Genomic DNA, 10,459 nt, shown 5'->3' with positions numbered 1-10,459 from the left:
AGACAGTTCAGCTGACAGCCAAGGGGAATCCCACTGCCTCTGGGTCTGCTTTCTGCCACTTATTCAAGCGAGACTGCCAGGAAGCACTTGTCTGAGCTCATAATTGTGAATGAAATATTTGATCTTGAGTAACAGCACAATTCAATTAGTGTTTTAACCAAGTGTGACCGTACATGTTGTTTAGGCAGCTCTCTGAGTATTTTCAATTATGTTTTGTAATGAGATATTAGGAATAAGCAGTGATAAACTAGAAGCACTGAATTTTTTGCATGACTGTTCCCTTAATGGCTTCAAGCAAAAGGAAGAATAAAGTTTCTTTTCTCTGTTCTGAGAGAGTCATGACACTTACCTGGGCATGCACACAGTTTTATAAGAATTAAATGGTGTGTTTTCCTACTGAAATTTGTAAATTTTATCCCTGTATGGGACAGCGCAAGATTTTGTGCATTTAGAAGCAAATGATCAGTTTGCAGACATCTAGAGAACAAAATAATTTCCATCTTGTCAAATATTAACTTTTTTATTTGTTCTAAAAACAGTAGGCTAAAATTCAGCAAGAAATAGTAAAAATATCACAACTGTAACATACAAAATCTCATTATGAAAAAAAAATCCTGTACCAATTAAAATCTACAAGGTTTTGAGGAAAAGTATCAAAGCATTTTCCAATTCTGCAAAGAGTTGGGATGCATACACAAGAGTAGTCCCTTTAAATAAAAGTAAGCATAAGAAATAGATGTGCAAGCACGCAGTATTTTAAGCTCTAGGAGTAAACAGACTGTGCTTTCTATCAGAACTGTTGCAATGATTCAAATGCTGATCCCCAAGCTCTTATAGGAGTCTAACATTGGGATATCAGATTAATAAAATGTGGAGCAACAAGGACACCTTGAGGACAGATAGAAAAATGCAAAAATTTCTCTTCCGCATTGATATGGGAGGATTTAGATTCATTGTACATCTAAATTCCTTGGAATTGCCACATGATGTGAACTATAAGCTTCTAAAAGTCTTTGGCAAAGTCCTACAAGTCCCACAAGTCCCACAGAGTATTATTAATGCAGAGCTGGGTCAGCACTCCTGAAATGTTAGAATATGTGCTTACCGAGTAGGTTAACTCACTTGCTAATAGTTTTGAGGACAGACCTGTTCTTGCAACACACTAATCTTGCTGTTCTGAGTTGCTTTTCTCCTTGTTACAGAGGTAAAAAAAATTTCCTTCCCACTGCTCAGCATAGTATTACACTGTACATAGTTTTAAAAAGAAAAGTATAAAATTCGTGAAAAGGTTTCTGAGGAAGTATTAAATGAAAATCTACACACAAATTAAACTTCCACAGTTCTTTGTCCCTCTCTACAAGTTTCAAGTATTTCTTTAAATTTGTACCTTTGAAAAAGTGATATAACTAAATGTTTTCAAATTAAAAAAGGTCAGAAGAAGAAATCTTATACTTCTTATTTTGCTTAAGATATTTTTGCACTTGAAAAAGCATTTTTTCTTTTTTTGTAGTATGGCTCTAAGTTAGAACTGGAGTTGTGGGGCCGTTTGTAGAACTTTCTGTTCCCTTAGTGCTATCTGCAGCCTTAGAATCATCACATATTTCAGGTGGCTCATTTTCCTCTGGCGTTGGTGGAGTAAGATCAATAGTGATCAATTCAGTTTCCTGATCTGTTTTTCCTACTTCACTGCAAAATTCAACTTTATCTTCCTGCCGGCTGTTCTTCTTTATTTGTCCATTCTGTGCAGGGTAGGTACTGGCAATGGTGTCATACAGAAATTGGTAATGGTCCTTAAAGACAAAGTGAAGAAAGTTAGTGTGAATGGAATGCTCACAGTCCAAGAATAAACCCATTCTTTCTCTGTTTTCTTGAATTTTAGAAATGTAGCATGTAGTTGGACATGCTAGACTGCATATGAAGCAGCCTGCACAGTTTTTGGCATACAGAGTGTTGCTCCTATGGTTTGTTCTGATTTCATGTGTATGTAACATCTCTGAAACTGCCTGCATTGGACATTCCAAGTTGTCACTCAGTACCCTCCTGGTTGATAAAGTACCAAAAATATGTTTTTTAGAGTACCTAAGTTGTAAACAACACATATTGTTAGGGGTTTAGGAAAGTCACATACTAACATGCCCCATATTGATGACACTTAGGTCTGGTTTGTTAGTAAATGTACAGTGTGTGCCACAGAGCCAGTTCCTCTGGAGTGGCTGAAAGAAAACAGTCAGTGCAATGGAGTGAGCCTCCTAACTGCAGAACTCCAGGGACACTGCATGTACATCCCTGAAGCAACTGCAGGAACAGCAATTTATGCAATTTACAATTTCATACTATGGAAACTTTCCCAAAGGTGTTACAGAATTGCAGCTCTGGACATCTCACAGACTCCTTCATTCCCATCAATAAGGCCCGATGCCCAAATGGTGGTGAGCGGCTGTGAATGCTCTGGTTAGAACGAGTGTTCTGTATACAGCAATTATGCATGAGGTTATGAGGATATTCATGACCATAACAAGTAATCTCATAATTTTTTCTGTTAATTCATAAGATTTACTTACAAAGGTGGGGACCACTCCCAACCTGGTGCGACGAAGAGTTTTTACTACTTGGAAAACATCTATTACTTCTTCTGTTTCTGCACTTTCCAAGAGGGTCATTAAAGCACAAAATACACCAGTCTGCTGTGATCCGTCACTGGAAGACAATGCAAAATGTACACGTAAATTTACAACATAAAATCAGCAAGTCTTCTGACTTAATGTTAGATATATTTTAAAGCCTTCATAATGAATTACTTTTCCAAGGCATTTTTTACTGGACTGAAATTGTCTCAATTAAGTGTAAGTGTGGGACTTGCACAAGACATAGTTTATCCAAAGGCTACTTGGATCTCAAGTGCCACTTAAGGGGAAGACAGAAATTCAAAAATTCAGACTTATAGTCTCAACTATTGTTAGCAGGATTATCTTTTGGTTTAGATGTTATGCAAGTCTGCTCCTGGAAATGATCCTAAAAAAGCAGACATATACTGGAGCGAGAAATGAACCTAAAAACTCTATCGGATCTTCCTTAGTGTATGCTATAAGTGCACTCTGACATAGCATTTCATCAGAAAATAGGAGTGCCAGCCAAGAGCAGCCAGCTCTTATCACCTATTCTGCACCCACGGGAAGTGTGCTTGCTTTTCACCACTATAATCCAAAAGGTCAAGCTTGAGCAATTCAAGGAGTCTTCTAGGGAGAGCTGAATCTCCAGACACATAGAAAGGCTTGTGGAAAAAGGTAGGCATCCCGGAATTATGGTTACTATGTCTGTGCAGAACTTAGAGCTAGTTGAACATATGTGCTGCATTTAGACCCACCGGCAGTGGACGAGAAGTGGGACACTGCGGGTTCTCCTGTTGTCCTCAGTGACTTGTCTGGATGGAATTTTTTGTTTAACTTTCTCAATCATGCTGACTAAATCTTTGGGGGTTTCCGGAACATCAAAGCCACTCCACTTATGATACTGATACTGATACACCTTCTGTGTTTCTTTTGTCTGAAAAACAGCAGTGGAGATGTTGTCAATGTTCAGGTTAAAATAAATATTCACATAGTACCTCTATTGCTGCTGATTTACAAAGGAAGAATTACATTCCTGAAGAACTGCAGAATGATGTGAGTTCTATCTCATGAATATGAGGTAGACATCCAAGCTTTGCTCAAAATGCAAAACACAGTCTTTAGACTCCACTACCACCATCTCAGAAACTCACTAAATAGGAAACTTGAGCTAATTTATCATGATTAACTTCTGATCTGGAAAAGAAACTTGAGATTAGCTCAGCTGGTTAGAGCATGGTGCTAATAATGCCAAGGTTGTGGCTTTGATCCCTGTAGGGGCCATTCATTTAAAAGTTGGACTTGATGATTCTTGTGGGTCCCTTCCAACTCAGAAGATTCTATGATTCTGTGAAAAATATTTCCATTTCTTAGAGCAGGAGGTAACTGTAGTGGGAACTGTCCCTTCTCTTTCTTTAGGCTAAGTTTATAAATTTGTTTTCAAATTTAAAAATTCCTTTAAAACTTCCTTTTGGAATTTGCAAAGAAACTCCTACCTTCAGGTGTGTAACGTCAAATGCCCGTATGGTATAGCTTGGGCAACAGTTGACATCTGTCATTTGAACTTCTATACCATCGTGTGTTTGTTTTTCTTCTCCCCAGTACTGCGCACAGAGTTCCTAAAATGCATAAAAGTACAAGTCGGTTATTACCATTCAGATCTACTTTTATTTTGCCTTACGCATGCACTTACAGAATGTACTGACTTTAAAGCAGCAGGAGTTTCATTGTATTTTAAAATATTCAAAATATATTTAAAATATAGCATCATGGACTCTTACTTCATTAGAATGTAAACTAAGTAGGTAAATAATAGAAAAAATTATATTGGAAATACAAATTCCTCATCCTATGAAACATGTTTAACTGCAGCAAGAGAATGAGAGAGTGCCGTCCAGTGTTTTCTTTGCATATATGTCAGTGTGCAGACGATGCCCCCACCTGATCTCCTTCTTTCAGCTCTGTCAGCATAACAATGACTTTGACTTTTCTTTGGAACACCATTTGCCAGAAGTCAGAAATAGTTTCCTGCAGTGGTCCCTGGGTTGCAATCATGGCTTTCGAACCCCAGTAACCCTACAAAAGAATTTTTTTTCTTGAATTTGTTTGAAATGTAATTGTAAAATAATAGAACTTATTGTCTTTTAAGGAATATACAGTGAAATAAACTAATGAATCATTTTATTTAGAGGGAAAATATGCCTATCACAGTACACAGTGGTCTTACAGGAATTCTATGGTTCAAATGACATTAAACTCAATCCTCCTAACAAGAGACTGACAACAAGGTATACTGATGCTGCAGTGGGTGAGACCTCACCCTGCCATTTTCTGCAAAGCATATTTTTAAGGGCTAAAACATTCAATTCTACACGGTCATTTAATTTTGCCGCTAAGATATTGTGTTTATACCACACAAAGTTGGTGCACCAGTCGGTTCACACTGAGCAACCTGAAAATAAAGATACATTTACCCTGAATAGGGATCCTAACTGTGCAGAATTTCAAAGTATTCAGATAAATGGAATTTAGCTAATAATTCTATTAAAATCCATTACTTCATTAGTGACCAATATCTGCTCTCCTTCTTTGGATGCATAATGATACCAAAAAGCTGATGGCTCCAATTTTAACTAGTAGCATTTGGTATATGTGAATAACTACACTCATATTTCACTAACAGGGAAAATATTAATATGGTTCAACTTGTAGGCAGATGCCCACTAGTAGAAATACATGTTATCATGAGGCCAGTCTGAAGACTAGTGGTTTTGAACATAGATGGATTTGCCAATCAACTTATTCAAGTAATTCCTATTCTATTTTGAAGCCAACAAGAGAGTAGGAGCTCAAGCTAGAATATAGTTTTAGCTGAAAGCTTGTGAAATACTTATAGTGGATCCTCTAAATACATACCGTTATGAAGGAAGCATTGATGTATTTGCTTGATTCCTCACAGTCGCTGTCCTCATCTGAGGAATCATCTGAATCATGTTCACCCTCCTTATTGTATTCATCTTCGTGCCTGATCGGCACTCGATTAAAGTCATCTGCACGAGACAAAGTGTCACCCTCACAGCACACAGCCCCTCGGGTTTGGCATTAGTGGGGCAAGGGGGGGAATAGGGAAAGGCCAATCCTTTCACAATAGACTGCAGAACAAAGGCTGCCTTGTTTGAAATAAACACTCTGAATAATTCACAGGTCAAAAACTCATCTCTCCTTTTTTAAAACACTGTGGGAAGTTTCTAATTTTACAGTGTTGAGAAAACTAATCAAATTCCACTCTGTAAGGTAATTTGTTCTTATAGAAGAGAACAGCTAAAATATGGGAAGGTTCATGGAAATACTTACATGGAATTATGTTGGCATTCCTATTTTTGCTTCTATTTTCCTCACGATTCCCAGTGTTCTGCGTCCGCCACCCCTTATAGGAAGGTAATCGCTAAAGAAAGAGTATGTTTGGTATTAGCTTGAATAAAATAGTTCCTGAGATCATTGCCTCCCCTCGACACTCACACCCAGCCTTCACCTCACAGTGCCTCACTCCTTACTTTAATTCTTTAAACTTTGGTCACATCTCAACTACAGTTTAAAAATACCTGCTACACCATGTACTATAGCACAGGGCATCATGCACAGAGACACAAGTAATCATTCTGTGCTCTCCAGCTTTGTTAAAAATGTCAACACCAAAAGCAGAAATAAAATTTCCTTAATATATAGCTTTTTTTCATAGAGGTAAAGAAGCTCTTTCTGTGTCAGAGAAATAAAATAGCACCAAAGTGATCTGTTACATACAGTATCTCTGTCTCATGACTATTGTGCAAGGTGCTTTCTAACCTAAGTGGGAAGTAAGGGCAACTCGAGTGTAATGCTTATTTACCTGAAATTCTGCCTCCAGCAGAGAAGGATCACTCGGATGGTCTTTTCTTTTCAGATTGTTAAGGTAGGAATGCAGCTCTGAGAGACAGACCTCTGTTTCTCCATACTGATTGTATTCCACGAGCGCTTGATGAATAAGGATGTACTGCGACTGGTGTTTCCCATTTGCAGAGTTTAAACATGAAGTTATCAAAGAGAAAAAAAAAAATCAGGTCACTTTTTAAAACCATTCTAAGGAACTATTACTCCCATGGTATCATTAGTGTTAATAATATTAAGCATTAACATTAAATAGGCATTAAATTCAAGTATTAAATACAGGTATTAAACTTGCAAAATACTTAAATAAGTAAAAAACACACTTTGCATCATACCACAACTTCTGGTGTACTCTCAACTCAACTGAAAATTGCACTTAGGCAGACAGTTTTTAGAATTTGAAAATTAAGTTTGACTCTGCAATCCCAATTTTGCATTTGTGAATTCCACACCAAAAGAGGGATTATCAAATCTAAATTTTTCTTGGTGCTCTTTTCTAGACTCTAAACTTAAAAAGTTGAAGTTTCTAAAACTGAAAAGTTATCTTGGAAGCTTTTCTCTCTATTAATATTTTTCGGAGCTACATTTTCTACGAACAACTTCAACTGAACTGTAGCACTATCGAAGACTGAGCAGTGCACTTCTGAGAAATACTGATGAAGCCCTAGCAATGGAGTGACAGGAATTTTAGTGACATACCTCTACTTGAACCATGAGGCATCGCTGCCGACGCAGCTTCACAACGTAGCCGTAAACATCCACTCTGCCTTCTGCATCCAGCCCCTCCAGCATGGCATCGATTCCTATGTATGTCCCAGTGCGCCCAACACCAGCACTGCAAAGCACAAAGGGATTTGTTTATCAACAGGGAATGGCATCTCCCGGTCCCACTCTGAGGGGAGCAGTCCTTGAGAGAGGGAAAGTGAAAAAGTGTAACAACAGAATTCAACACATCTGAACACAGTTCTTGCTGTAAATTAGCTGGCAACACAAACAGTGACGAGTTTGTATTTTTAGTATCTTTTAATGAAAACAAGGCAAATATTGCCAAATGTGATGCTTAGAGTCAGAGTAGCCCAACACTGGCTGTTTTCCAAAAAAGTCTGTGTATCCTCACGTTTTACCAATCTGAATATTCTTCATATCCTTCAGAAAACAGGTCTCCTTGTGACTCTTTGGCTGCCTCATTTTCAGGTATTCAAGCCACAAAATTTGGGATCAGACACTTTTGCCACCTCCCTTTTTTAAATAGCTTCATTTCATTTTTATTTAACATTAAATTTTTTTTTAAAGAATAATATATATTTACCTGCAATGAACTACTATTGGGCCACTAAAAAAGTTGCTGAGAGCATTAACTCTGCGTCGGAGTTTGAGAAGGAGATGTGGATCCTCAGGGACTCCATGGTCTGGCCAGCTTGTGAACTGAATATGAGTGACATCTCTTCCAGTTGTCCTTTCTCTTCCCTACAAAAGTGAAGTGTAGGGTTTTAATATCTCTCTCTATATATGTGTGTGTACATAAGTCCAAGTCACTAGAGTAAAGCTTAAAGCGTGTGAAGTCATTAAGTCCTACTTTGATGTGTTACTGCTAGACTAAAAGAGGACATAGGTTTTGATAACCATGATTATAAAACAAAATGAGAAAAACATCTCAATGGCATTCTTTTGCTGGCTAAGATTTAGTATGGCTATATGAGCATTTCCCCAGTAATGAACCCACAAATTATTACTCAAAGTTGAATTACACAGTTGTGGCAGAGTTATTCATACAGTTATTTGCCATTGTTTCAGTAATTATACATCACTATTCTACCAGAACTGCAGAAGTCTCCACTTTCTTGCTAGGTACCACTCTTAAATTCCATGACAAGTATTCATTTTCTCTATATAAATATGATGTCAGCTGAACAAAGGGCAGACAGCTCTAAAAATATCAGCCCTCAGCCTGCTGCAGTCTCTCATTTCTAATGTCAGATTGCTCAAGTGATGCAGCAATGTCTTTGTTAATAGTTAATTCTTAACTTCCTGATATTCTCCCTGACTTCACACTACGTTACAACTTTCTTTTAATCAGATCGCTTCCTGAGTAAATTTTAATGCAACATGAGACAGCAGAATAGGAATTTTCAGCTGTAATCATGGATCAAGATGGGTGGAGTCTGTTCCCTTTGCTGAAGATCTGTCAGCAGATTTACTCTTTGAATCTTAATGCTTTTAGCTATGACTTATGCTCCATTTATCCTCATTGAAACAGTTTTCAAAGAGCCTGAGATTGAGCATTTGGCCTTAAATGGCAATTTTTTTTCTCAATTACACATAGAGCAACTAACATGATTTCAGCTGTATAAAAGGTAGAAACTAACCAGCCTTAATGATTCTACACATAGATAAATGGAAATTTTAAAAAAATTATGTTTATAAATGCACTTGGGATTACTAGAATTTGTGATTGTCCCCCTGTACAATTATCATGAGGGTAGATAATGGTGATCTGTGAGTTACACTGATTTTAGTTGCAGAGGGTTATGCTGAGATACACACAAACCAGCAAAATTTCTGTGTTACAGAACAAACTAATATCTAAGGAAACCACAGTGTACATATTAGTTTTTTTAATACTTAGCATATTAGTAGTTTCATCTTAAATGTAGATTCTAGAAAATTAAGGAAAATACATTTTGAAGTTAGAAAATACATATCTAACTCATATGTCTTGCAAGGAATGACACCTACATCTAAGAAGTTTTCTTGGAAGCTATATGTTGCTTAGGAAAACACAGCAGAGCTTCTTCCATAGATATCTGACTCTTGTCTCTTAAAAATACAAACTCCAAACTGACCCTTTAGTTCCAGTCAGTCTCACACTTTTGAATCAACTTACATTTGTGATGTGTAGTTTCTGAATGACATAGTCTGGACATGTTTTTCTTTCATTGATCTTCACAATGATGTCCCCATACGTTGCAGATCCATTCTCCATTGATGGCCAGTACTGGGCACATTTGTTCTATGAAGATATGAAGTTAGGTGAGCAGCACGACAGCAAAGCAGCAGAGAGCTGAGAGCTAGAAAAAAGTCTGATTTAAAATAGATGGCAGCTCAGTACAGTTTTTCCAACTTCTCACAGGTCTCGTCCTCTCCTGAAAAGGCTGGCACTGCTTAGGCAAATAATTCCAAATATCCAGCAATTCAGGTCTCTGACCTGAAGTTTATGGTCATGGAATTTAATTTCAGGTGTAAAGTGGGGGAAAAAAAATCCTGTACACTAGTTGAAAAAGTGAACAGCAACTGCTGCTGGTGCCTGAAGGCTGTAGAAACGTTTCTGCAGCTACTTCCATGGCTTCTTTTTCAGTCTTCAGTGAGGGATGTTGCTCTTGCCTGCCTATAACATCAACTTGGGTGTGCTGTAAATCTGCATGCTGCCAACATCTTTAAAAGCAGTTAAAACAGCAGATCCCCTTCTTCCTGCTGTACCTGGAATAAGGAACAGAAGCAAGCCAGAAGCACCCAACCTTCCAGTTAAATAAGGGGCAAAGACAACAGGTGAAAAACATTCTATTTAGGATTTACGGAGGACATTGCCAGGATATCAGAATAGACAGAAGAAAAATACTAACCATACCTTTTATGACAGTTCTGTGAGGAGCTAGAGTTCTACCCTGAGCCCTTTTCTGGGTTAATTAGTTGTAATTTGGAGGCTCACCCTCTGCTACTTACAGATGTGACTAAAGTGATATTCTCTGATAAGACTGGTAATTCATAAGGCAACACTGTTTTGTCATACTTTCCAACACAGGTTCTGCCACAACAACAGAACAGCAAAGAATGAAAATGAAGTACTAAGAAGAAAATGTAATTCAGCACAGCAACCCACTCTGTTTTCAGACAAAAGAAGGACAGAAAGGTGGACAGAAGGATAGAAGGAT

The 10,459-nt window shown here is 37.7% G+C and overlaps 1 protein-coding gene across 5 annotated transcripts in view; it reads right to left on the bottom strand.

Annotated features, from left to right (window-relative positions):
* Nucleotides 1–508: 508 nt before the first annotated feature.
* The window catches only part of PTPRC (protein tyrosine phosphatase, receptor type C), a 60,506-nt gene continuing 50,555 nt past the window's right edge, over nucleotides 509–10,459 (bottom strand). For all 5 annotated transcript variants that reach the window (XM_027671873.1, XM_027671875.1, XM_027671876.1 and 2 more), the window contains 11 exons: nucleotides 9,415–9,540; nucleotides 7,840–7,997; nucleotides 7,230–7,365; nucleotides 6,493–6,642; nucleotides 5,961–6,051; nucleotides 5,523–5,656; nucleotides 4,548–4,682; nucleotides 4,103–4,225; nucleotides 3,365–3,543; nucleotides 2,562–2,697; nucleotides 509–1,790 (listed from right to left, as the gene is read on the bottom strand). In XM_027671873.1, coding sequence (XP_027527674.1) covers nucleotides 1,518–1,790; nucleotides 2,562–2,697; nucleotides 3,365–3,543; nucleotides 4,103–4,225; nucleotides 4,548–4,682; nucleotides 5,523–5,656; nucleotides 5,961–6,051; nucleotides 6,493–6,642; nucleotides 7,230–7,365; nucleotides 7,840–7,997; nucleotides 9,415–9,540 — 1,641 coding nt within the window. In that variant the 3' untranslated portion in view covers nucleotides 509–1,517. The remainder of the gene's footprint in view (nucleotides 1,791–2,561; nucleotides 2,698–3,364; nucleotides 3,544–4,102; nucleotides 4,226–4,547; nucleotides 4,683–5,522; nucleotides 5,657–5,960; nucleotides 6,052–6,492; nucleotides 6,643–7,229; nucleotides 7,366–7,839; nucleotides 7,998–9,414; nucleotides 9,541–10,459) is intronic.

The sequence above is a fragment of the Neopelma chrysocephalum genome, unplaced genomic scaffold (assembly GCF_003984885.1).
Source record: "Neopelma chrysocephalum unplaced genomic scaffold, ASM398488v2 Primary Assembly neopelma1_97222, whole genome shotgun sequence".
Taxonomy (NCBI): Eukaryota; Metazoa; Chordata; class Aves; order Passeriformes; family Pipridae; genus Neopelma; species Neopelma chrysocephalum.
Note: the sequence above shows the minus strand (reverse complement) of the source record. Positions and strands in the feature narration are given on the sequence as shown.